This window comes from Acanthochromis polyacanthus, chromosome 22, assembly GCF_021347895.1.
Source record: "Acanthochromis polyacanthus isolate Apoly-LR-REF ecotype Palm Island chromosome 22, KAUST_Apoly_ChrSc, whole genome shotgun sequence".
Lineage (NCBI taxonomy): Eukaryota > Metazoa > Chordata > Actinopteri > Pomacentridae > Acanthochromis > Acanthochromis polyacanthus.
In genome coordinates, this window is record NC_067134.1 from 11421480 (window position 1) to 11449153 (window position 27674).

At 42.1% G+C, this 27674-nt stretch overlaps 2 protein-coding genes across 14 annotated transcripts in view; one reads left to right on the forward strand and one right to left on the reverse strand.

Moving 5' to 3' along the window:
- Positions 1-27674, forward strand: part of LOC110969967 (NACHT, LRR and PYD domains-containing protein 12-like) — a 386884-nt gene that overhangs the window by 99400 nt on the left and 259810 nt on the right. For 8 of the 13 annotated variants that reach the window (XR_007939128.1, XR_007939127.1, XR_007939129.1 and 5 more), the window contains one exon: positions 2033-2206. Coding sequence is in view for 10 of the 13 variants with exons in the window: in XM_051942204.1 (XP_051798164.1) it covers positions 2033-2206 (174 nt within the window). In the remaining 3 variants the exon portion in view is untranslated. Of the gene's footprint in view, positions 1-2032; positions 2207-3443; positions 3491-3640; positions 4659-17049; positions 17243-27674 lie in introns of those variants that run through there. The other 5 variants (XM_051942205.1, XM_051942210.1, XM_051942206.1 and 2 more) reach the window with 5 other exon arrangements.
- LOC110968364 (NACHT, LRR and PYD domains-containing protein 12-like) overlaps positions 23477-27674 on the reverse strand; it is a 290019-nt gene continuing 285821 nt past the window's right edge. Inside the window, exon 16 of the mRNA XM_051942229.1 lies at positions 23477-26459. Within this exon, the coding sequence (XP_051798189.1) occupies positions 26450-26459 (10 nt within the window). The 3' untranslated portion in view covers positions 23477-26449. The remainder of the gene's footprint in view (positions 26460-27674) is intronic.

Consider the following 27674-nt stretch of genomic DNA (forward strand, 5'->3'; position numbering starts at 1 on the left):
AGACTGAAGCTGCTGATCAACAGAACATTTACTAAAGTCTCAGAATATCTTCACACAATCAGTCTTTAAGGGACAAACTGTCACCTTCACTTTGCTGCTACTTTGGTGCTTTAATATCCAGGTTACTTCTACTTCACTCTTTCTTTCTTGTGTTTTCATTCAGAACTTCCTGTTGCTGGAGTTTGTGGACGTGAACTTAAATGTGACCTGAAGAAGAAGTTCCAGAGAGTGTTTGAGGGCATCGCTAAAGCAGGACAACCGACCCTCCTGAATGAGATCTACACAGAGCTGTACATCACAGAGGGAGGGACTGCAGAGGTCAATGATGAACATGAGGTCAGACAGATTGAAGCAGCATCCAGGAAAGCAGACAGAGCAGAAACAAGCATCAGAGCAGAAGACATCCTTAAAGGTTCACCTGGAAGAGATGGACCAATCAGAACAGTGATGACAAAGGGAGTGGCTGGTATCGGGAAAACAGTGTTAACACAGAAGTTGACTCTGGACTGGGCTGAAGACAAAAGCAACCAGGACATCCACTTCATGTTTCCATTGACTTTCAGAGAGCTGAATGTGCTGAAAGAGAGAAAGTTCAGCTTGGTGGAACTTCTTCATCACTTCTTCAGTGAAATCAAAGCAGCAGGAATCTGCAGCTTTGAATACTTCCAGGTTGTATTGATCTTTGACGGTCTGGATGAGTGTCGTCTTCCTCTGGACTTCCACAACAATCAGATCCTGACTGATGTCAGAGAGTCCACCTCAGTGGATGTGCTGCTGACAAACCTGATCAGGGGGAAGCTGCTTCCCTCTGCTCGCCTCTGGATAACCACACGACCTGCAGCAGCCAATCAGATCCCTCCTGACTGTGTGGACATGGTGACGGAGGTCAGAGGGTTCACCGACCCACAGAAGGAGGAGTACTTCAGGAAGAGATTCAGAGATGGGAAGCAGGCCAGAAGCATCATCTCCCACATGAAGAAGTCTCGAAGCCTCCACATCATGTGCCACATCCCTGTGTTCTGCTGGATCACTGCTACAGTCCTGGAGGAGCTGCTGAGAAACAGAGTGGAAGGAGAGCTGCCCAGAACCCTGACTGAGATGTTCATCCACCACCTGGTGGTTCAGGCCAAAGTCAAGAGGGTCAAGTATGATGGAGGAGCTGAGACAGATCCACACTGGAGTCCAGACAGCAGGAGGATGATTGAGTCTCTGGGAAAACTGGCTTTTAATCAGCTGCAGAGAGGAAACCTGATCTTCTATGAGTCTGACCTGACAGAGTGTGGCATTGATGTGGAAGCAGCCTCAGTGTACTCAGGAGTGTTCACACAGATCTTTAAAGAGGAGAGAGGGCTGTACCAGGACAAGGTGTTCTGCTTTGTCCATCTGAGCATTCATGAGTTTCTGGCTGCTCTTCATGTCCATCAGACCATCATCAACTCTGGAATCAACCTGCTGGAACAAGAACAACAGCAAACAACCTCCAACAAACCTGATTCAACAGTTTTCTACCAGAGAGCTGTGGACGAGGCCTTACAGAGTCCAAACGGACACCTGGACTTGTTCCTGCGCTTCCTCCTGGGTCTTTCCCTGCCGACCAATCAGAATCTCCTACAAGGCCTGTTGACACAGACAGGAAGTAGCTCACAGACCAATCAGAAAACAGTGGAGTACATCAAGGAGAAGATTAGTAAGAATGTGTCTGCAGAGAGAAGCATCAATCTGTTCCACTGTCTGAATGAACTGAAGGATGTTTCTCTAGTGGAGGAGATCCAACAGTACCTGAGATCAGGAAGTCTGTCCACAGATGAACTGTCTCCTTCTCAGTGGTCAGCTCTGGGCTTTATCTTACTGTCATCAGGAGAACATCTGGACGTGTTTGACCTGAAGAAATACTCTGCTTCAGAGGAGGCTCTTCTGAGGCTGCTGCCAGTGGTCAAAGCCTCCAAGAAAGTTATGTAAGTAGTTGGAGACTGAAGATCCTTTCTCATTTTGCTGGTGTTTCGTCAGTATAATGTGCTTTTTGTCTCTTCAGACTGAGTGGCTGTAATCTGTCAGAGAGAAGCTGTGGAGCTCTGTCCTCAGTCCTCAGCTCCCAGTCCTCCAGTGTGACAGAGCTGGACCTGACTAACAACAACCTGCAGGATTCAGGAGTGGAGAGACTTTCTGCTGGACTGGAGAGTCCACACTGTAAACTGGAAGCTCTCAGGTCAGGACTCACACTTTGAAACTGATGTGATTTCTATCAGTGGATAAACAGCTAACCTGAGTACAATCATTTCTGCTGATGGGATTCATCAAATGAGCTTTTACTGAACTTGTGCAGGACTTTGTCAGGGTTTATTTTTGACATGATTAAATCCCACTAATCATTGTTGAGATCGTTGACTTTTTTTGAGACGCATGAAATGTGCAGCAAAATGTATCTGAAAGACAAAGAAGAAATGAAAGAGTGAGAAACATCCATCCAAGTGTTGTCCATCAGGTTTGTGTTGTTTTGTGTGTGCAGGCTGTCAGGCTGTTTGGTCACAGAGGAAGGCTGTGCTTTTCTGGCCTCAGCTCTGAGCTTCAAGCCCTCAAATCTGAGAGAGCTGGACCTGAGCTACAACCATCCAGGAGACTCAGGAGTGAAGATGGTGTGGGCTAAAGTGGAGGATCCAGACTGTAGACTGGAAACTCTCAGGTACAGACAGACAGACACTCTGAGGAAACTATCATCCTAATGTTGCAGGACAAGCCTGTTCCTTTTCATCGGTAGGTTTCAGGTTGTGTGAGACGTCAGAGAAAGTGCTGCAGTGGTAGGAAGGAAGAAGAACAGTGAAGCTGAAGAAGGGTGATGTGTACGGTGCAGCTGCAGTCACAGCACATGTTCTGGTCCAAACAGAGAAGTAGATCCATGTGTGTTCTGGAGAAGCTGAGTGTGTGTACAGTGTGCTGCAGAGCTTGAATGAAGTTCCTCGTTCTCCACCACAGCGTTGGTCCGGACTCTGAACACAATTTGTTAGCTACAGTGAGCAATGCTAAGCTCAGTGAGCTTTCCTTTACCCGACGCTGTCCAACTACTGTTCAGAAGCCGACGAAACCCAGTCGATAACACTAGCTTAGCACAAACACAGGAAGCAGGATAAAACTGTTAGCCTTGCTTAGACCAAAGACAGGAAGCAGTGTAAAGTGTTAGTCTAGCTTAGCTCAAAGACAGGAAGCAGGATGAACTGTTAGCCTAGCTCCATGAACAGAGGAAGCATAAATGCGTAAAGCTGAGTAATGACTGTAAACTGAGCTGGAACGTGATGAGCACAGGACAGGACTTTAGAGATGCTGCATTCAGGTGTCTGTGTCTCCATGTTGGACTGGTCCTTTATCAGTGGAACAGTGTGAGAGCCATGTAATGTCCATGTGTGCTGCTGAAAGAGTCGCTGCTGCTCTGACCGTCCTCCTCCTTTCAGGGTGACGCCTGCTGGAGTCCAATGGTTGACACCAGGTCTGAGGAAGTGTAAGTGTGTTTTAATGGATTGATGGAAACAAAGCAGCACATTCAAGCATCTTGAAAGTGTCACATCTCTGAGGTCATCATCAAAGCTTTAATACTGATCACATGATCCATCAATAACTGCAGCTGTGTTGTGTTTGTTCTCTCCATCAGATTCCTGTCAACTCACAGTCGACACAAACACAGTAAACAGAAACCTCAAACTGTCTGACAACAACAGGAAGGTAACACATGTGGAGGAGGATCAGTGGTATCCTAATCATTCAGACAGGTTTGACTGCTGGGAGCAGCTGCTGTGTAGAACTGGTCTGACTGGTCGCTGTTACTGGGAGGTGGAGTGGAGTAGAAGGATTGATATATCAGTGAGTTACAGAGGAATCAAAAGGAAAGGAGACAGTGATTGTCTGTTTGGATTCAATGATCAGTCCTGGAGTCTGATCTGCTCTGATGATGGTTACTCTGTCATTCACAAGAATAGTCGAACATCCATCAGGTCCTCCTCCGTCTCTTACAGAGTTTCAGTTTATGTGGACGTTCCTGCTGGAACTCTGTCCTTCTACAGAGTCTCCTCTGACTCTCTGATCCACCTTCACACCTTCAACACCACATTCACTCAACCTCTCTATCCTGGATTTGGGTTCTTCGGGTCTGGTTCCTCAGTGTTTCTGTGCTGAGTTGAGTCTCCAGAGTCTCATCCTGGTAGAGAAACAGTGCTGAACAGATAGTTGAGTCTCTCCTTGACTCTGTCCCTCACAAACATGTTTTCACATTCATGGATTAAATGTGTTTCTTTGTCAAATCCTTCTAAATGATTCCTTGTAAACTTGTTCCTCTTCAAAGATGGACGTTGTGATTATTCCAGGAGCTAAATGTGGTGTTTTGCATCTTTTTCCAGTCAAATGTTGAGAGTGAAAATCAGGATGTGGTGTTCCTCTGACATTCACTTGAAGTAAAAGCATTTCAACTGCACAAAGTGTGAAATGAGAGAGGAAGCAGTGAATCTCCAAACTGCTGATAGACTTTCACACATTATTGTCCAGTGAAAATCATGTTTTTGTGCAGCCAGACTTCCTGATTTGAGTCTTGAAGTCCTGTTCTAGTGATGAAATGAGAACTTCCTTCATCTTGTGTGTGATGGAGAAGAATAAAGGTCTGTGGCTAAAAATCCTGACTCTGAGTTCTTCATTACAAACATACATTATATCAGCTGTTTATTATTAGTCTGTTTTATGCTACTCAACATGGACCAGGGTTGTAAAAAATCAATTTAAAGTCCAAAAGCAAATCCCCATCTCAATGTGACTAAAAGGTTCCTCTCTCTGATTGGATCATTGGATCAACCTTGAACTAGCTATTTCCAGTGAAACAGCAGAGAAGCTCAGAGAATCTCTCCTCATCAAATCAGAGCCTTTTAGACAAAACGTCATGAACAACCTGAAATTTATCAAGAAAAATAAATTCACTTTCATCCACATTCAGCCTCAGTTTATCATTTCCACATTACAATTTTCAGATCACACTGTCGACGAAGAAACACAACATTTAGTCATCTGGAGCTGAACAATGGAGGATTTACTGGAGGATCAAAACCACAAAAGTCAGACAAAAGAAGACAACAAAAACTAGCAACAATGCCAGTGAGACAACAAACAAAACGACAACACGATGCACAAAACAACGAATAAAGCAAAACACAAAGTGACAAAAATAAGACAAAAAACACAAGCGAGACTAAAAGGATAAACAAAACGATAAAAACGAGAAACAAGATGACAAAAACATGAGACCAACCACACATGTCAGACAAAAAAGACAATAAACAACAAAAACAGACAAAATAATACAAAAATGAGAAAAAACAACAAAAAATGAGACAAACGACACGAAACAAAACAAAAATTAGACAATGAAAGTTACAAAGCGACAAAACAATGGACAAATGATCGAAATAAGGCAATAAAATTACACAAGACCACCCAAACGAGACCAAAAATGACAAAAGCGGGAAACAAAATGACAACAAAGTAGACAAACACAAAAGGACCAAAATAACACACAAACTAATGAATAAAGCGACAGACAAAATGACAATAATGAGACAAAAAACACAAGCGAGACAACAAGGAATCATGAAATGACAAAACGGAACAAAATCAAAACAAGACGAAATATTTCAAAGGACAGACACAAAATTACAGAAGAACAATGACCAATCTATCTTAGATCTGTTCCAGCAAAACAGATGTGAGATCTGGAACAACAACTTTATTACTAATAAACAATCCTTCAGATGATGGAAAACAATGAAATATCAGATCAAGAGTTGTAGTTTGATCAGCAAGAGCCAGCTGATGGTTGGACAGAGTGTCATTTTTCTACAGAACATCAGAGTGAAGTTGTTGAATTTTATTCCCAACAAAGACTCCTTGAGATGATCTGATCAGCTCCTTCATCAACATGTGAATGTGTAGAAATAAAGGACAGAGTGAGGCTGTGGTCAGAGAGGAGGAGCTTTATTAGTCCTCAGCTGTTTCCAGGAAGCTGCTGCACCTTCATCATGTCTCATATTAACGTCATCTAAAGGTGCAGCAGCTGATCTTTGGTCTTTGTGTCTCAGAGTGATGACAGCCTGCAGACACAGAGGACGATTTTCTCTCAGATCTGGTCCAGACAGCAGAGAGCTGCAGAGGAAGAAGCTGAGTGAGTGGAACTTTATTCTCTTTGATTCAGACACTAAATGATTCAGAAATCAGCTGATCACAAGTGTCTGTCTAAAAAGACAGAAATGGACTGAAAACACTGATAAATAGTCAAATAGAGCAGAAAGAAATCCAAGAGAACAGCTTTTGTTACTGTCAGGAGAAATGTGAGAAGAATCCTCACAGAAGTTTGTGTTTTGTTGAAGAATGACATGTGTGTGGAGTCCATGAGAGACATTTACTACAGTAATGATCTGTTTAGTAGCAGTCAGTGTTTGGTCTGGACTCTGAACAGGCTCATTATAAAAGCATAAAACCTGACATGAGGCTCTGATCCTGGACCAGATAGAAGATCATTAACCTGAAGGACATTCTGCTGACAGATATTGTTGAGAAAACAAAATGAGTCGAGAAAAGCCATCAGAAATGAGGATGAAATATTACTGAGAATCCAAAGAATTGAGCTGAAATCAGAGGAGAACAGAAAAGTCAGAAGTGAAAGTGGTGAAGATACGGAGGAAGTAAATGAATACACTGGAAAAAATGCCCCTTTCAAAATAAGAACAAAAAACTGATTTCAGTGAACTTTTACCTTGACAGAAGTGGAGAAAATCTGCCAAATGTGAAAAATGAAAAATGTCTTGGTAAGATTTCTGGAAATAAGATGTGATATTTAGAATACTGAGATCTTAAAATTAGCTGGAAAACTTATTTGAAGCTCTATTTTACCAGGATTGTCAAGCTTAGGTGTCTTCAAAAGAAGCCAGATATGCAAAAAAAAAAAGAAGAAGCAGTTTTTCACTCAAAAATCGATTTTTTCTTTCATGTAACCTTCTAATCTGAGATGTTTTAACCCTCCTGTTGTCCTCATTTACGGCACCAAAATATATTATTTCCTTGTCCGAAAAAAATCCCAAAAATCAGCAAAAAAATTCCCCAGATTTCTGAAAAATTGCAAAACCTTCAGGAAGAAAACTCGAATAATTCCTTGAAAGTTTTCCTTAAAAGTTTAATTTTTTAAAAATCCCCCAAATTTGGCAAGAATTTTTTTGTAATATTTTCCAAAAATATCTAAAGTGATTACATCAGTAGGAGCAATTAGGGTTTAGGTGTCTTGCTCAGGGACACCTCTACATGTGCACGACCAACTGGGGGATCAAACCACAGTCCTCCAGTTACAAGACAGCCACTCTACCACTGAGCTACACCCCCTTTACTGGAGATGAGGAGGATATTATTTATCTACATCCTGCTAGAAATCTCCCAGCAAAGTTTTTCATTCTACTAGTCCATCAGGGACATTTACTGCAGTAATGAGCTGTTTAGTAGCAGTCAGTGTTTGGTCTGGACTCTGAACAGGATCAGTATAAAACTATAAACCCTGATATGAGGCTCTGATCCTGGACTGCATTCTGACTCTGATCCTGGACTTGTTAGGATCAGAGTTCATGTTTGTTTGGAACCTCTGTTGGTCAAAGTGTAATAATGTGGGATCATCTTTGTGTTGTGGCCCAGTGACTGCCGAGTGACTTCCATGAGTAATATTTAACAGACAACAGTGAGCACCCCCTGCTGGTTCCTGTTACGACCGGCTCTGGATGTCGCAAAAAAGGAGGAAACGCACAGAGGATTTCAGTGAAACAAAGGATAATTTATTTATAAAGAAACATAGCAATGAGATGTGGTAGTTAGAATCCGTGGTGTGTGAGGGTGTGTGGTGGTAGTGGAGAATGCGTAGAGTGTGTTGTCAGTGTAAAACAAAACTGAGTTCTACCAAGGACACATGGCTGGCTGGAGATGTGGCATGGATAGGGGAGGTGGCAGAGTAGCAGAGCAAGCTCTGGCTCAGTCAGCTGGCTTATATAGCCTTATGCACTCCCCAGGTGTGGCTGGCTAATTGACGATAGCTCCGCCCAGCTGGAGACCTGCAAGTAAAGCAGTCAAAGACCAAGGCCCTGGGGCCGTAACAGTTCCCCCCAGTGTTGCTGTCAGTGATCCTGCAGGATTAACTGCAGTCCTGCTGCTACACACCTGCAGTGCAGCTTTTATTTCCAGTTCAGTGTCAGCAGCATTGATCCCATTTTAATGAGCTTCCTCATCATTAAAGACATTCAACTGTATTTTATATTCCACCTCTAGAGAGGGGCTGTGCTGGAGTTTCTTCATAGACTTGTTTTTTCTGTAGTGTTGACCTCAGTTTGTCTCATTTTTGTCATTTTGTGTCACCATTGCATCATTTTACATCATAATTTGTCTAATTTTTGTGGTTTTGCTGAGTTGACTTCTCTCATTTTTGTCTTTTTATGCCATAATTTGTCTCATTTTTGTCACTTTGTGTCCTAGTTTGTCTAACTTTTATCATTTTATATCTTAAATTGTGTATTTTATCATTTTATGTGTTAATTTGTCTCATTTTTTTACCGTTCTATGTCTTGTTTGTGTTGTTTTGTGTCCCAGTTCTTTCAATTTCTGTAATTTTCTGTCTTTTTTTTGTAGTTTTGGCTTCAATTTGTCTCATATTTACCATTTTGTCTCTTAATTTGTGTAATATTCTTGGCATTTTGTGTCTTAATTTGACTTTTTTCATTTTGTGTCCTAATTTGTCTCATTTTTACCACTTTGTCTTAATTTGTCTCGTATGTCTAATTTTGGGTCTTAATTTGTCTCATTTTGATCATTTTGTGTCTTATTTGGTCTTTTTTTTTTTATCATTTTACATCTTAATTTGTCTTGTTTTTTTTGTCATTTTGTGTCTTAATCTGACTTGTTTTTACCATTTTGTGTCTTAATTGTCTCATTTTTCTAGTTTGGGGTCTAAATTTGTTTCTTTTCTTTTTTTTTTTTTTACCATTTTTGTAGTTTTGAATCTCGTTTTTGTCATTGATGGATCATCATTTGGCAATAATGATAAACCAAGATGGCAGTCAAGTCAACTCCTTATTTGTGAGGTCTAAACTTTTATTGTCTTGTCGGATTGACTGCAGTCCTGCTGCTACACAACAATCTCCACCACACCAACAACAAAAATGTTCATTAACTGCTGACATTTTCTTTGACTTAATCAGGGAGCCACGATGACTTCAGAGGTGCTCTTGAACATCCTGGAGGATCTGAACGATGATCAGCTGTCGACATTCCAGTGGTTCCTACAGCAGCCCAACAATGTTCAAGGCCTCACTGCCATCAAAAAGAGCCGACTACAGACAACAAACAGGTGTAACACTGTGGATGTGATGGTGGAGACTTATGGATTTCAGGGAGCTGTGCAGATGACCAGGGTGGTTTTAGAGAAGATCTCCAGGAATGATCTGCTGCAGAGGTTTCCTACCAGCCGCTCAGGACCAGAAGGTCAGTCACAAGACAAGAACAACATGATATCATTACAGTCAGAAAAATGCATGATGGTGCTGCTACAGTTTGATAGAGTTCAGGTTCTGTCAGTTTTTCCTGAGTCCACATGTGAGTTCAGTTACTCTGTAAAATCTACTGGTCAACCATACAGACTGAATGCTGCCCCCTGCTGTTTAAACCTTGATAAAACACCAACATTAGTTCTCTATGAGCTGACCTTCTGTGGAAGCAAAGCATGTCCCACCTGTGCTCACCAAATTATGAGTCAATCAGACAGTTTCTGAAGATACTTCATTCATACTGTTTAGCTGGGAGTGGTCCTGCAGTTTACAACCAGAGAGAAGCTAACCAATCAGCTCTCAGTAAGGGCAGAGCAATGTTGTTGAAGCAGCTGCGTTCTAAATCACAAACCTTTAATTTAAATACATGGTAAAGGTGATTGTTCATAGAATGTGGATGAGAACGTCCAGAAAACCATGTTAATTTGCATTCTACAAAGTTTGAATGTGGTTGGATGTCTGGGTATTTCTGACATATGACATTTAACATAATATGTACTGGGACGTAATACATCTTTTTCTGTGCGTACCATCTGGCATGTTAGCATGTAGTACTATGTAACATGATGTTCTACTTTTAAACCATCAACAACCTCCCAGTGACCTACCACACTGAAATGTCAAGTCTTCAGAGGGTTTGGATGGAGCAATAAGGCAGCCATGTTGGCTGACTATTTTAAGGGGACACTGTTGCTGCATGCTGGGCTTAGCTCCACCCTGGATGACTATGGCTGCTTTAAAAAAGACAGCCCTTCTTCCCTCTATAGCAGAATGATGATGAGGTGAAGCCAGAACACTCTGTTCAGCATTAGTCTGGATATGCCAGACTAATGTCAAAGTAACATTAGGTTTTACTTTGAAGGAGCAGTTTGGTGTCAGAAAACCAGAGATAATCAACACCATAAACTCATTAATAAATGTCAACATAAAGTCCCTTCTAAGTCTGTTGTAACTGAAATAAATGAAAGCAGTAAGCAGTGGAAAATATAACATGTGATCTCTGTCTGTCTGTCAGTGCATGTCAGTGATGTTGGGGAGACTTCAGAGAACAGAGAACCTTCCTCCTCTCAGACTCAGCCTCCTCTTCCTCAGACTGAAGGTAAAACTGATGGATTCTTTGTCAAGTTTTTAGGTTCTATTGTCTAAAGGGTCTTGCCCTAATAGGAACTCTAAGAACACTGGACTTGGGGTAACCCACCTACCTTCTGACTGCCTCCATAGTTAACCATCTGGGTAGCCCTTTAGCTGAGTTGCCCTTTCAGTCAGTTTTTTCTGTCACTTTCCTCCAAATGGTCAGGGTAAGTTGCTTCATTACGTGTAGAGTTTAGGATGAAACCCCCACGGTTTAGTGTAGAAAAATGTCACAGACACAATAGCCCAACTTTTTATTTCCATCACGTTATAGGTGGCTAATTTAATAGTCCAACCCCTTTTGTAGTTGTTCAGTTGCTTGTGTTTTTCCAACAACAACAGAGGTTTCTGTAGACACAGGTCTCACACTGTTCCCTTCATGTTTGACACAGATGAGACTGTTCCGGTACCAGAACCTCGTCCCATCAGATATTACCAACAGAAGCTTCAGTCAAACTTCCAGGACACATTTAAGGTTGCAACAGAGGGGTGGGGAGACGATGAAGAGAGTCTGGTTGATATCTACACAGAGCTGTACATCACAGCTGGCCGGGACGTGCACGTCAACACACAGCATGAGGTCCTACAGATTGACAAGGTGTGGAAACCATCAGACACAGAGACACCGATCCAACCCAGAGACATTTTCAAGCATCCTTCTGGAAAAGACATACCCATCAGAACAGTGCTGACCAATGGAATTGCAGGGATTGGAAAAACATTACTCGTACACAAATTTGTGTTGGACTGGGCCGAAGAAAGAACCAATCCAGATGTGCATCTTATTTTCCCGTTCACTTTCCGTGCCCTGAATTCACTGGAGGGACAAGAGTTTGGTTTGGCAGAGCTCATTCATTTCTGTATCCCAGAAACTAAAGACGTTCCAGTGGAGGCTCTGAATTACATCTTTACAGCTCTGCAGTCATCAGGAACCAGCAGCTACCACAAGAGCAGATTCAAACTGCTGTTTGTGTTTGATGGACTGGATGAGAGTCGCCTTCATCTGGACTTTGATGTCAACAACATTCGCTCCCTGGACATAACGAAGTCAACTAAAATAGAAGTCCTGCTGAAGGAACTTATCAGTGGAAAACTGTTGCGCTCAGCTCGCCTCTGGATAACAACACGACCTGCAGCAGCCAATCAGATCCCTCCAAACCTCGTCAACACTACAACAGAGGTCAGAGGGTTCACCGACCCACAGAAGGAGGAGTACTTCAGAAAGAGATTCAAGGAGCAGACCAGCAGCATCATCTCCCACATGAAGACATCACGAAGCCTCCACATCATGTGCCACATCCCAGTGTTCTGCTGGATCACTGCTACAGTTCTGGAGGAGCTGCTGGAAACCAGAGAGGGAGGAGAGCTGCCCAGAACCCTGACTGAGATGTACGCAGAGTTTCTAAGATTTCATATTGATCATACAAAAGAAAAATACAGTCCAGAGATGGGCATTGAGTACATAAAGCCATTAGCTAAACTTGCTTTTAAACAGCTGCAAAAGGGCAACCTGATCTTCTATGAGAAAGATCTGAGAGAAAGTGGCATCGATGTGAGTGAAGCCTCAGTGTACTCAGGAGTGTTCACAGAGATCTTCAAAGCAGAGCGAAGACGGAAACAGAAAGACAAAATGTTCAGCTTCGTCCATCTGAGCGTTCAGGAGTTTCTGGCTGCTCTTCATGTTCATCAGACCTTCATCAACTCTGGAATCAACCTGCTGGAAGCAGAACAACAAACAACCTCCAACAAACCAGATCCAACAAGTTTCTACCAGAGAGCTGTGGACGAGGCCTTGCAGAGTCCAAACGGACACCTGGACTTGTTCCTGCGCTTCCTCCTGGGTCTGTCACTGCCGACCAATCAGGATCTCCTACCAGGCCTGCTAACACAGACAGGAAGTAGCTCACAGACCAATCAGAAAACTGTTGAGTATATAAAGAAGATGATCAGTGAGAATGTGTCTGTAGAGAGAAGCATCAATCTGTTCCACTGTCTGAATGAACTGAACGATGTTTCTCTAGTGGAGGAGATCCAACGGTCCTTGAGATCAGGACGTCTGTTCAGACATGAACTGTCTCCTGCTCAGTGGTCAGCTCTGGTCGTCATCTTACTGTCATCAGGAGAGGATCTGGACGTGTTTGACCTGAAGAAATACTCTGCTTCAGAGGAGGCTCTTCTGAGGCTGCTGCCAGTGGTCAAAGCCTCCAAGAAAGTTATGTAAGTAGTTGGAGACTGAAGATCCTTTTACATTTTGCTGCTGTTTCATCAGTGTAATCTGCTTTTTGTCTCTTCAGACTGAGTGGCTGTAATCTGTCAGAGAGAAGCTGTGGAGCTCTGTCCTCAGTCCTCAGCTCCCAGTCCTCCAGTGTGACAGAGCTGGACTTGACTAACAACAACCTGCAGGATTCAGGAGTGGAGAGTCTTTCTGCTGGACTGAAGAGTCCACACAGTAAACTGGAAGCTCTCAGGTCAGGACTCATCGACCTGTTCAACTGATGACCATTTAAAATGTGTTTTTATTCATGATGAGCAGAATAGCTGAGGTGGGAGGTTTTCTGTATTTGTATGACTCAGATCAGTTGTGTTACTGACCTTTCACACTAGTTTCTCTTCATGAGGCCTCTTCCACTCCAGGAACTGTACAACCTGGAACCTGCATCGCAGAACCAGAACCTGTGAAGTCTTGGTTCCAGGTTCTATTTTATTTAGTTTCCACTGTTTTACAAAATAGAATGTTTCAGATAGACATTGATAAGAAGGAAACACCACAACAAACATTTCATGTTCACGCTTGAACTTGTTTTATTGTTCTTCTCCAGGTTGTTTTCTCCTGACTACAATTCTACAATTTCATTGACCAGACGCTTTTCTCCAAAGCGACGTACAACACAAGCAAGAATTCAGACATAGGTCTTTGCTTGTGGTGTTTCTTTTCTCAGATGTTTGTCGCTTTGGATAAAAGCGTTTGATAAATGAAACTGTAGATGTTCAGTTTGTTCAATGACTGAACTCAGTGCAGTTCAGCTGGTGGACAGTTGGACTGTTGTTTCCATTCTTATTTGAGGTTCAGGTCCAATTCCTTCTCACCACTGGAGCCCAAACAGCCACTGAAGCAGTATTATCTTGTGTCTTCATTGAGATCACAGTTCAGATCCTCTTGGGTTCACCTCATCAGATGTTGTGGATCCTGATCCCATCACTCCCAACTCTGTCTTCACTGGGCTTCAGGACACGTCCCTACCTCAGGTGGTTCATGAGGAACTGAGATTTTGGGTTGAAGAGCATGACAACATACTCAGATACTGGATGAAGATTTTTGGAATCACTCCGAGAACAGCAGCTTCCAGGATTTCAGGTCTGTCAAAAATGATGGAGTGAAGCAGCAGCCCTCCAGGTGAGGACAGTCACCATGGCTGTTGATAAGCAGTGTCCTCATGTCCTCTGGTCTGTGGGTAAGGTCAGTCCAGTCTTCCTGCTGCTGATGGCTGAGTCCCATCAACTGAAGTGTTGGTGAAGGATAGAACATCCATCCCACCTGTGGTGAGGTTCATGGTCTCTCTGCTCTCCCTGAAGAGGAGCTACACCCTCATAGGAACCCTATGACCTTTTTCAGATGTGAGACTGTTCAAAGGTTGTTGGTTCCTTTCAGACTGTAGGGACTGAGAGCCAATCACTGGGCAGCAGAATGTCTCCTGAGACTGAGAGAGAATGAAGAGTCCAGCTCACTGACACTATGAGGAGTCCAGACTTCATCAAAAGTGGAGATAAAGAGTTTAAACACATGAGTTTGGAGATCCTTAGTTTGGTTCCAGTGGGATTGATCTGTGAGTGAAAACCAAAGCATGAGTCTCAACAGCACAAGTAGAAGTGAAGGAACCTGAAGAACAAGGACTGGAGATTAGAAGATGTTTGTTCTGACCAACTTTGGGGTATTTTAAAAACAAAAGTAGAGCAACACAAACCCTCCAACAAAGAGCAGATGAAGACATAGTCTCTGAAGATGGTGGAACATCTCTGCAGAAATGTGGTTTCTTCATGCTGAGGAGGATTAAATGTGTCATCAAAAATAAAGGTGGACATAGAAAGTAGTGAAAAAAATCCAACATTCTAATGACAGCAATGAAAGATGTACTGACCTTTATTGGATTCATTTCTTGCTGTTTGGCCTGTATTCTTCATTTAGGAAATCTAAACTGTTAGTTTTTTTTTTTTAAAATCAGATCAAATAGTTTGCTGATCAGCTTTAAAGTATTCTGATTACTGTAATGTGCTCCACTTTGGATTATTTTCACATCTAAACTGCTGCTGTATTCTGGACATAGTGGGATGAATTTGTTGTTAAATTCACTGCTGTCTTTTCAACAGGACCGAAAATATTGAACTTAATGTTCTTCTTCTTTTCTTCTTTTTGTCTCTTCAGACTGAGTGGCTGTAATCTGTCAGAGAGAAGCTGTGGAGCTCTGTCCTCAGTCCTCAGCTCCCAGTCCTCCAGTGTGACAAAGCTGGACCTGAGTAACAACAACCTGCAGGATTCAGGAGTGAAGAGTCTTTCTGCTGGACTGGAGAGTCCACACTGTAAACTGGAAGCTCTCAGGTCAGGACTCACACTTTGAAACTGATGTGATTTCTATCAGTAGATAAACAGCTAACCTGAGTACAATCATTTCTGCTGATGGGATTCATCAAATGAGATTTTTCTGAACTTGTGCAGGACTTTGTCAGGGTTTATTTTTTACATGATTAAATTCCACTAATCATTGTTGAGATTGTTGATTTGCTTGAGACGCATGAAATGTGCAGCAAAATGTATCTGAAAGACAAAGAAGAAAAGAAAGAGTGAGAAACATGCAGCCAAGTGTTGTCCATCAGGTTTGTGTTGTTTTGTGTGTGCAGGCTGTCAGGCTGTCTGGTCACAGAGGAAGGCTGTGCTTCTCTGGCCTCAGCTCTGAGCTTCAAGACCTCAAATCTGAGAGAGCTGGACCTGAGCTACAACCATCCAGGAGATTCAGGAGAGAAGATGCTGAGGGATAAAGTGGAGGATCCACACTGTAGACTGGAAACTCTCAGGTACAGACAGACAGACACTCTCAGGAAACAATCATCCTCGTGTTCAGGCCAAGCCTGCCCCTTTCCATCGGTAGGTTTCAGGGTGTGTGAGACATCAGGGGAAGTGCTGCAGTGGTAGGAAGGAAGAAGAACAGTGAAGCTGAAGAAGGGTGATGTGTACGGTGCAGCTACAGTCACAGCGCATGTTCTGATCCAAACTGAGAAGTAGATCCAAGTGTGTTCTGGAGAAGCTGAGTGTGTGTACAGTGTGCTGCAGAGCTTGAATGAAGTTCCTGGTTCTCCATCGCAGAGTTGGTCTGGACTCTGAATACAATTTGTTACCAACAGCGAGCCACACTAAGCTAAGTGAGCTCGTGTTTACCCAAGGTTGTCCAACTATGGTTCAGAAGCCGGTGAAACCGGGTCGGTAACACTAGCTTAGCACAAAGACAGGAAACAGGGTTAAAAACTGTTAGCCCAGCTTAGCTCAAAGACAGAAAGCATGTTATCCTAGCTCCATGAAAAGAGGAAGCATAAATGAGTAAAGCTGAATAATGAGTGTAAACTGAGCTGGAATGTGATGAGCACAGGACAGAACTTTAGAGATGCTGCATTCAGGTGTCTGTGTCTCCATGTTGGACTGGTCCTTTATCAGTGGAACAGTGTGAGAGCCATGTAACGTCCATGTGTGCTGCTGAAAGAGTCGCTGCTGCTCTGACCGTCCTCCTCCTTTCAGGGTGACGCCTGCTGGAGTCCGATGGTTGACACGAGGTCTGAGGAAGTGTAAGTGTGTTTTAATGGATTGATGGAAACAAAGCAGCACATTCAAGCATCTTCAAAGTGTCACATCTCTGAGGTCATCATCAAAGCTTTAACACTGATCACATGATCCATCAATAACTGCAACTGTATTGTGCTTGTTCTCTCCATCAGATTCCTGTCAACTCACAGTCGACACAAACACAGTGCACAGAAAACTCGAACTGTCTGACAACAACAGGAAGGTGACACATGTAGGGATGTTGCAGCGGTATCCTGATCATCCAGACAGGTTTGAATACTGGCATCAGCTGCTGTGTAGAACTGGTCTGACTGGTCGCTGTTTCTGGGAGGTGGAGTGGAGAGGAAGGGTTAATATATCAGTGAGTTACAGAGGAATCGGAAGGAAAGGAGACAGTGATGACTGTAGGTTTGGACGTAATGATCAGTCCTGGAATCTGATCTGCTCTGATTATGGTTACTCTGTCAGACACAATAACAGTGAAACATCCATCAGTTCCTCCTCAATCTCTCACAGAGTTTCAGTTTATGTGGACATTCCTGCTGGAACTCTGTCCTTCTACAGAGTCTCCTCTGACTCTCTGATCCACCTCCACACCTTCAACACCACATTCACTGAACCTCTCTATCCTGGATTTGGGTTCAATTCTCGTTCCTCAGTGTTTCTGTGCTGAGTTGAGTCTCCAGAGTCTCCTCCTGGTAGAAAACCAGTGTTGAACAGGTAGTTGTCTCTCCATGACTCCATCCATTCTCTATACACCGCTTTATCCTCATTAGGGTCGCGGGAGCCTATCTCGGCTGACTCGGGCGAAGGCAGGGGACACCCTGGACAGGTCGCCAGTCTATCACAGGGCTACATATACAGACGAACAATCACACTCACATTCACACCTATGGGCAATTTAGAATAATCAATTAACCTCAGCTTATTTTTGAACTGTGGGAGGAAGCCGGAGTGCCCAGAGAGAACCCACGCATGCACAGGGAGAACATGCAAACTCTATGCAGAAAGATCCCATGCCCAGGCCGGGATTTGAATCAGGGATCTTCTTGCTGCAAGGCGAAAGTGCTAACCACTACGTCACTGTGCAGCCCTCTCCATGACTCTGTCCCTCACAAACATGTTTTCACATTCATGGATTAAATGTGTTTCTTTGTCAAATCCTTCTAAATGATTCCTTGTAAACTTGTTCCTCTTCAAAGATAGAAGTTGTGATTATTCCAGGAGCCAAATGTGGTGTTTGCGTCTTTTTCCAGTCAAATGTTGAGAGTCAAAATCAGGATGTGGTGTTCCTCTGATGCTCACTTGAACTAAAAGCATTTGAGCTGCACAAAGTGTGAAATGAGAGAGGAAGCAGTGAATCTCCAAACTGCTGACAGACTTTCACACATTATTGTCCAGTGAAAATCAGCTTTTTGTGCAGCCAGACTTGATCCTGTCCAAAAGTTGAAAATTGGTAAGGCAGCTGGAGTTGATGAGGGCTTTAATGAATATATCAAATATTCTTCTGAGGTTTTTGTCCCAGTGTATGTAAATCTGTTTAATAAGATTTTGGATAGTGGGATAATTCCTGAAGAATGGGCTCTTGGCCTTATAGTGCCTATATACAAGAAAAAGGGCAACCCAAAAGATTGTAATAATTATCGAGGTATTACCCTTCTAAGTTGTCTGTGAAAATTATTTACTAATATTTTAAATGTACGTTTATGTACATTTTGTGAGGAGAATGCTACCATTTGTGCAAATCAAGCTGGTTTTAGGAAGGGCTATTCTACCAATGATCATATTTTTCTATTGAAACAAATAATAGATCTTTACCAATTCAAGAAGAAGAAGTTGTTCTGTGCTTTTATAGACTATAGAAAAGCATTTGACATGGTGTGGCGACAAGCCTTGTGGTATAAGTTGTTAAAAATGGGCATAAAGGGTAAGTTTTTGGCAGTTGTTAAAAGTATGTACTGCAATATAAAATCATGTGTTTATTTACACGGGGTGAAGTCTCAGACATTTGTTAGCCTAAGAGGAGTTAGACAGGGAGAAAATTTGTCTCCTCTGTTATTTGCCCTATTTGTGAATGATTTGGAGGAATTCTTGTTAGAAAATGGATGTCAGCCTGTTGACATTGGTGGATCCTTAACAGATCTATCAACCCGGTCTCACGGGGATTCGTGAAACTGTCACGTAAGTTTTAGTTTCGGTTTCGTGCGCACCAACACGATTTCGTCATGTTTTTCGTGCCGCTCACCACGAAATGTTTTTCGCTGTGGTAATCACATCTGAAAGTGGTTTATACCGGCGGATTCATGACGATCTAAGCTGTCCATCGGCGTATACTGTTTGTGTAATCGCGTTTGCGGCCGCCGGCCGCCGGACATTCTTGAAATTCCTATGCAAATTGGTAAGTGTACCACCGGCTTATGGTTAGGTTATGGTTAGGGTTATGGTTAGGGTTATGTTTAGGGACGATGTCATGCAAAATATAGCGTTGGATTCGCCACGGTTTTACATTAAAAATATAATATACACATTCTTTTGAAATACGTTCTGAGTGGCACGAAAAGTCCGCCGTTTAAAATACATTGGTGCGAATTTCGTGGTGAGCGGCACGAAAAACATGACGAAATCGTGTTGGTGCGCACGAAACCGAAACTAAAACTTACGTGACAGCTTCACGAATCCTCGTGAGATCGGGCTCGATCTATACATGAAACTTATTCTTTTGTTGTACGCAGATGATACTATCATCATGTCTACAACTAAAGTGGGATTGCAAAAGGCACTGAACCACATATGTGAATATTGCAAGAAATGGAAATTAGAACTTAACAGTGATAAAACAAAAGTAACTGTGTTCGGGCATAGAAAGGTTAATACTACAAAATTACATTTTTTATGTAATGGGCAGGAATTAGAAATTGTTCCAAGTTTCAAATACCTTGGTCTTTTGTTTAGTTGTAATGGCTCATTAAAGAACGGATTAAAGGAACTCCATGTACAGTCGACAAGAGCAATGTTTGCTGTAATCGCTAAGTGCAGGAAGTATGATTTAGCAGTTAATGTTGCATTGAAACTTTTTGATAAACATGTTTCCCCTGTCATGCTCTATGCCTGTGAGGTTTGGGGATTTGAAAAAGTAGATCTATTAGAAAAATTGTATCTCAGATTTCTAAAATATATTTTAAAAAGTAAAATGAGCACTTGCAGTAACATGGTGTATGGTGAGCTTGGACGTTACCCATTGTCAATAGTGATTAAGAAAAGAATGATTGGATTCTGGGGAGGGATAGTAAAGAGTGAGGACACTAAATTAAGTGAAAAGATGTACAATCTTTTGTTTGATATGTATTGTAAAGGGGAATACCTGTCTCCATGGCTTCTGCAAGTGAAACAGATTCTAGATGACTGTGGACTTTGTTATGTTTGGAGATCTCAGGAAATCACCAATGTCAACTGGCTTAAACTCGCTGTTGAGCGAACTTTGAAAGATCAGTTCATACAAAAGTGGTTCAGTGAATGTCAAGCTATGTCTTCCTGTGATGTGTATGTGTCTTTCAAAACAGTGTTTAAGTTGGAGAAATATTTACTGTGTGAGAACGGACACTATAGGCAAGCCATTTGCAAATTAAGAATCGGTAATAACAGACTTCAAAAAATTGTTGGTCGTTATAAAGGAATAGATAAAAAATTTCGTTTGTGTAACCTTTGTGATGAAAGAAACTTCGGAGATGAATTTAATTTATTGTTTGAATGTGTGAACCCTGATGTCGTGCGTTACAGGACACAATACCTACCTAATTTTTATGTAAGGCATCCTTCTATGGTTAAATTTATATATTTAATGGAGAACGAAAATACAAATATTATCTGTAGGCTCGGTGCCTTTTTGAAAAATGTCCTACCTCTGTTAAAGTAATATACTTTGCCATGTTTTGTTTTGTTTTGTTGTGTAAATGTTTGTGCTCCAAACCAAAAATGGTCGTGAGCCTGAAATTAATAAAATGAAATGAAATGAAATAATTTGAGTGTTTAAGTCCTGTTGTAGTGATGAAATGAGAACTTCCTTCATCTTGTGTGTGATGGAGAAGAATAAAGGGCTGTGGCTAAAAATCCTGACTCTGAGTTCTTCGCTTCCTCATCCTCTCTCTCAGATTCCTCCACTACTTCATCAGTGTCTTTATTTTTTATATATTCTTTATTCTTTTTAATGGACTTTTGCCATCATTTTTGAATAGGTTGCTTTTGTGTCTGTTTTTGTGTCTTTTCTGTTCAGGACTATCTCAGTGGATGCATCGTCCTGACAGTGAAGCACAGAGGTGACATACTCTGTGGGAATATGTGGTAGGAGAAAACTTTTTAAAAAAAAGTGCATTCTGGGTCAACTTTCAAGACACAAGTTAGTGAGGAAAAGACGTTCACAGAGGCGAAAAGAAATCAGAAAATACTCACATTTAAGAAACCGCAATCGCAGAATTTAGACTGTTTTTTTTAATGAACAAATCATTCAAACCAAGGTTTAAATGGTCGTCAGTAATGAGCAGAGTTCAAACACATGAACTCCTTTTATGATTTCTGTTGAGAAAAAGTGATTCTGCAGCTTTGACCTTTGGTTCAGTTGAAACTCAACCTTTTTATTTGTCATTTTGCCAGCTGGTTAAATAGAAAAGTAGCACAAAGGACTGTTAGGTGCAGTGAAGACGACTATTAACTGCTAACAGCAAGGTTCATAGTGGATTATTTTCAGCTGTTTGTCTCTAAAATGTCAGAAAATGGTGAAAGATGTGGATCAGCCCCAGTTTGATAATAATTATAGTGACATCTGTGGAGGCAGAACACCACCCGCTGGCTCCACCGAGCAACAACATCTGATTCTACATCCAGGTAAAATAAACTGGATTTTTACCTCAGCCAAGGAGGTTATGTGACACCCGGTGTTTGTCTGTCTGTCTGTCTGTCTGTTAGCAAGATAACTCAAAAACGCCTGGGCAGATTCACATGAAATTTTGGGGGGATGTAGACTATGGTAAGAGGAAGAGCTGATTTAATTTTGGTGGCAATCCGGAAAGGATCCTGGATTCTGGATCACTTTGAATTTTTTAGTATGTTTTGACAAAAACATCATAGGTTAGTATGTCGTCCAATAAATTGGAGCAAGGTGTCTAGATAGATCAACTGGTTAAGAAGGTGCTTTGTAAACAGCCAGGTCAACCTACTCCAAGTTAATTAACACAACTCATATCAGCCGTTGTGAAACCGAAAACTCAGAGTAGATCGACTCAGAGTTGCGGAAGAAACTCAGTGTTTCTTGAACCTGCTTCGTGAAACAGGCCCCTGAGCAACAGACTGCAGCGTGGTCAGCAGCCTAAAGATTTTCACAATAGAATTCTCTTGTCTCCCTCCTTTAATATACTCTGATGTATCCACTATACATTACAGGAGAGTTTGATGGCCTTCTGCTGGGTGACAGGGGTTACCATGCCAACCCAGGCTGATGACCTCATACCCTGACCCTGAACCAGACCCCCAACAGAACTTCTACCGGACTCACTGCAGGACCAGAGCCCGGGTGGAGATGACCATAGGCCTGCTGAAAGCCCGTTTCCAGAGCCTACGTCTCCTCAGGGTGACCCCTGAGAGGGCCTGTGATATTACTGTGGCATGTGTTGTTCTTCATAATATTACCACTATTAGAGGAGAGCAACACCCTGCCCTACAAACTGAAGACCCAGATGATGAGCCCATCCACCTGCAGCTATCCAGGACAGCAGAGCAGTCAGAGACACCGTATGCAATAATCACTTTAGAGTTTAAGTCACCATCATCACCACCACAGCAAATAAAGACATGATACACATTTCATTTGGTCTTCTTTATTTCCTACAAATAAAAGAGATAGTTCAGTTCATGTTCCAGTAGTTAACATAATTTACCTGTGACCATCACCACCTCTAACTTGTGCTCCAGTATTTCCATTTCCAGATCTGCCCTCCTAATCTGTTTTTTGTGTGTATATATATATATATATATATATATATACATATACATCCATGACCTTTTATACCACCGTTTTACAGGCATCTGCTTTCTTTCTGTTGGCTGAGCAGAAATCTATGTTAGTTTAAATAGGCTTAATTATTTAACAGGACATGATATGGATGCAGACATTTAGGCTATGTGTGGATAAAACAACTGCACAGTCAAACAGCCACTTAATATTTAGGCTACTTTACAATGTAAAACATGATCAACATGAAGTACCTCCATGAGATAATGCCGAGGTCTGACCTGTTTGAACAGTGTTTTTATATTTCATCTTAAGCTGCTGCCCCGTCGGGATTTCACCTAAATGAAATAACTTACTAGGCTACCATTCAGACAGTTATTCCCTGTAATATTATTACGATTACAAAGGACTACATTTAAACTTACGCATTGATCCGGGCAGCAGTGTTCTCCACGCCGTCTCCCTCTCTTTTGCAGCTGCAGCGGTGTTGCACTTCTTTCTAAAAACGTGTTCAAACTCGCCATATGAGCGCGTTAAAAACTTCCATTGCAAAAACACAGCCTTTCGCTTCCCCGTTTCCATGGTGACTCGTCGAATCGGGGTTCCATTGATGCTGTCTTTTCAGACTTGCGGTGCACGCTCTTAACTCTGGGTCAAATTACTCCGAGTTAATTAACCCAACTCAAATCAGCCGTTGTGAAACCGAAAACTCAGAGTTTTCTGTCTCAGAGTAGATCAACTCAGAGTTGCGGAAGAAACTCAGAGTTTCTTGAACCTGCTTCGTGAAACAGGCCCATGGCCCCTCTGACTAGGTAACCTTTCAGAACCTCCACTGTTGTTATGCACACAATAACTTTTTACTTTTTACATTCAGAGCTAGATGTATAAGTATTTATTTAGGGATAAAAATAGCACTTCCAAGTTGTTGTCTTTAATTGCAGAATAAGGCTTTATTAAAATATATCTCAGCAGGGCATAAGCATAAGCCAATAAATCATCAGACAAATAATCAAATATTAGATAATATTCAAATCACTCATCATGATTCCTAACTGGTACTACGCTTTCATAAAAGAAGAGTAATAATCACTCAAACTATGTAATTTGGAGGGAGAGAGCAGACGGTGTGGCCACACCCGGCCGCTCACCTGAGACCCGACAGGAGCCCAGGGGGAAGCTGGAGAGAGAGTTCAGTCCAGATTCAGATCTGCATGGATCCAATTTTGTTGTTTGGGCCAATAAACTTTGTTGTAATCCACTCTGGTGTTATTCCTTTGGAAATAATAAATTCCAGTAATGTTCCATCAGTCAGTGTTATATCCAAATCCCAGTTCTGTAATCCTCCAACCATCAGAAAGAGCAGTTCCTTTCATCCATAATTCCACCAGAACAGTTATTCTTTGCAGATCAAGTTAATCCACCCGTCCAAAGTTACGTGGTAATCCCCCCTTCTGCTCAGAACTGATGTTTGGGTTGCATCAAGTGACTACCCCGCAACAACTCCCACAAATTCCTTCCAACAGGTGCATTTTATACATCACAACTCTCTCCAGATTACTTACTAGTTTAGTAATCCCTTATCTTCCCAGGGTGATCAAACTCTTCTGTAAACATCTACATTTCATGGTAATCAAAACCTTGAAAGCATTCTCATTTGTATAGTAATAGTAAACCTTAACCTCAGGGCCGGCCGCTGGCATAAACACTCTATGCCGTTGTTTATAAGCCACATCCACTAGAGGGGGCCACACCACAATAAGTGTGTGATTCGCTTTTACGGTTTAAATGTGTTAACTCATTTTTTTTCTATGATTTTGAACACTTATTGGTAATTGTCTCTATCGTTTTAAAGATACATTTTGAAAAAAATAAATGTTTGCTGTTAATCATGTGCATGTGTGTTTTAACCCAATTACAAGCTGTGCACGTGATTTGGTAGTTGTCCTGTGCATGTTTTGGGGCCACAAAAAAAATCTTGCTTGGGGCCACCAAAGTCCTAGGGCCGGCCCTGCTTAACCTACTGACCCCTCTGGTAACCAAGGCCCTCACTGCTCCCAGTGAGGTGCTGCCCTCTAGTGGTCACTTCTAAAACAAAGGTTCAAGAATATGAATTTGAAAAACACAATCGATCACTCCTCTCCTCCTGAATCATATCAGACCAGTATTCATTGTTCAACATCAAAGAATATAAAAAGGACTTATTTAAAGAAACAACCAACTTATTAAAAATGTATAAAAAAGACATTTTCCCAAAAAATAATCAACCCATCATTCTTCTGAATCAGGCACTCTTCTGATTTTTACACTGTTTCAAAATTAAAGAATATAAAAAGTAAGCATTTGGTTAGTTCACACATTCATTAGCTTATAGCATATAGCATTGTAAATCACAGGTTATAATATCATACAATGCTCCCTCATTTTGCTACCATTCCTTCATAACCCCATCCTTATTGCTGACCAGGGGATCCCATATCCATGACTATTGACAGTGTTCATGAACCAGCCTCTGTTTGCTGCATGGAGCTGAAATGACAGTAAATCTCAGACTTCATCTGACTCTGACTGACTTGGAGTGTGACTTTGGTGTTTTGTTCTTTATTAAGTCTGAGGATAGAAAATACTTGGAGTTCACCAGGAGACTGAGTGTTGATGAAGACTTGAAGATTTTCTGGCTCATTTGAAGAATGGACCAGGAGAAATCTCACGTGGATGAACTGAGTCAATAAATCAAACTGGACAAAATCTCTCTAAGAGGAAGCAGATGTTTGACAGCAGCAGCTGGTAGAAAACCTGTTTTATTGGTAAAGAGCTGCAGGACCTGATGAAGGCAACAACTAAAGTCTGACAACACTGAACAACAAGATCTTCATGTGTGGAACAAAGCAGAGTTCTGGCAGTCTGATGGACTGATGAGACTGAAGTGGACTGTTTGGGCAGAACGTCTGGAGGCAGAAGGACCAGAAGAACAGCATCAACAGTCCTGTTGGTGGCTCTGAAGCTGCTAAACTGGAGCGTGTGAGCAGCAGCATGGATTCTCTCAAACACCAGGACAGTTATAAGAACAATGTGAGGAAACTGAAGCTCACTGGACTTTCAGCAGGACCAGCATCCAAAGCAAACGTCCACCAAAGCCTGCTTCAGAAATCCTTCCTGGAAAGTCCTGGAGAAGCGTCTCAGTCCTGGATTTAATCCCAGTTAAAATCTTTGGAGGGATTTAAAGAAAGCAGCAGCTCAGAAAACAAAGAATATCAGTGATCTGGAAGCTTCTGAACATGAGGAACCGAGTGAAGGTGAAGAAGAGAGAAACGAGAAGAAACATTTACTGGAGCTCAGAAAGGTCAAAGGATGTTGACATTAAATATGAACTCTGAGCTCAACAAGCTGCTTCTGGACCTTTGAGGACTAAACTGGATTCATCTTCAGAGCTGTTTGTCTCCTCATGATGTGATCAAAACCCACTAAAATGTGCTTCAGTAAACTCTCTCTGGGCTCCAAGGCTTCAGCTGACATGTTTCCAGGACACTTTGTTCTCATCAGCTCAATGTGTTGCAGGTAGAGAAGCTCAACAACTTTGACTGCAGCTGGAAATAGAAAGTCAACTGAAATATAATCCTGCACTGACACAAACATCCTGAAACTTACTGCACACTCTGCAACCTGACATCAACCTCCAACGTTTCATGTCAACATTAACTGCAGTTCTCCATCATTCAGTGTGGAGCTGCAACACTAAACTACACAGTGATAACAACACACTTTACACTGGTTCCCAGTCCACCTCCCAGTAACATGGTCCAGTCAGAGTCTCTACACACCAGCTGCTGCGGCTTCAACCTCTGGATCATCAGGACACACTTCATCCTCTCACCACAAACACCGTCCTGATCAGCATCACTTCCAGCTGCAGAGAGAAGAAGAAAGAAGAGAGGAGATCAATGAGTTTGATCAGCAGCTCATCAGGATAAAGAGCAGCAACATCTCATCTGGTCCTCAAGTTTCAGCTGACAAACCAACATGGAGGCTGTCAGTCAGCACATCTGGATGGAATCAGACACAACCTCCATTTCTCAGTATGTGTACTTGTCCATACTTGAGTTCTCGTGTACTTGTGAAACGTCATCAGTCAGAGACCAAGTACTGTTCCTGTAGGATCCAAACTGAAATTTATGTTGATTTTCACCCGTTTTTTCTTTTTATTAGTACGTGGATATGAATGGGAGAGAGAGAGTGTGAAGGTGTGTCCTTGAGGAAGCTGTAGGTGGAACCCAAGACCAGCTGTCACAACATCTGTCAGCCTCACTGTAGAGCTCCTTATCTGGACCAGACTTTACAATCTGCTGCTCTGACGCTTCTATAGCGGTTAAACAGGATTTTAGTAGTTTTACGGGTCTCTAACAATCACATTTTGGTCTCAATGTAGTTTTATATTGCTCACAGGAAAACTGGTTTGAATGAGGTCAAAGTTAATGTTTGGGTGCACAGTGATGTACTGGTTAGTACTTTCGCCTTGTAGCAAGAACATCCCTGGTTCAAATCCCGGTCTGGGCCTGGGATCTTTCTGCATGGAGTTTGCATGTTCTCCCTGAGCATGCGTGGGTTTTCTCTGGGTACTCCGGCTTCCTCCCACAGTCCAAAAATATGCTGAGGTTAATTGGTTACTCTAAATTGCCTGAAGGTGTGAATGTGAGTGTGATTGTTTGTCTGTATATGTAGCCCTGTGACACACTGGTGACCTGTCCAGGGTGTCCCCTGCCTTCGCCTGAGTCAGCTGGGATAGACTCCAGCACCCCTCGCGACCCTAGTGAGGATAAAGCGGGGTATAGAGGATGGATGAATGGATGAAAGTTAAAATTCATAACTTTCTATTGTTATTTAATGTTGGACACCATCACTGACGTTGTTCTTCTGAATTCTTGTCTGTCTTCATTACCTGTAGTACAACTTTGTTCTACTCTTATGACTGTTACTGTGCATTAAAATAATATTTCAGCTGTATTTTATTAGAAGACATCTGAAGAAACCCAGATCCTCACTGACTGCTGGGAGACTCCACAGACAGAACATCAGCAGCTCCATCTTCAGCATCTGGACCAGCAGGATGCTGTTCATGGAACTG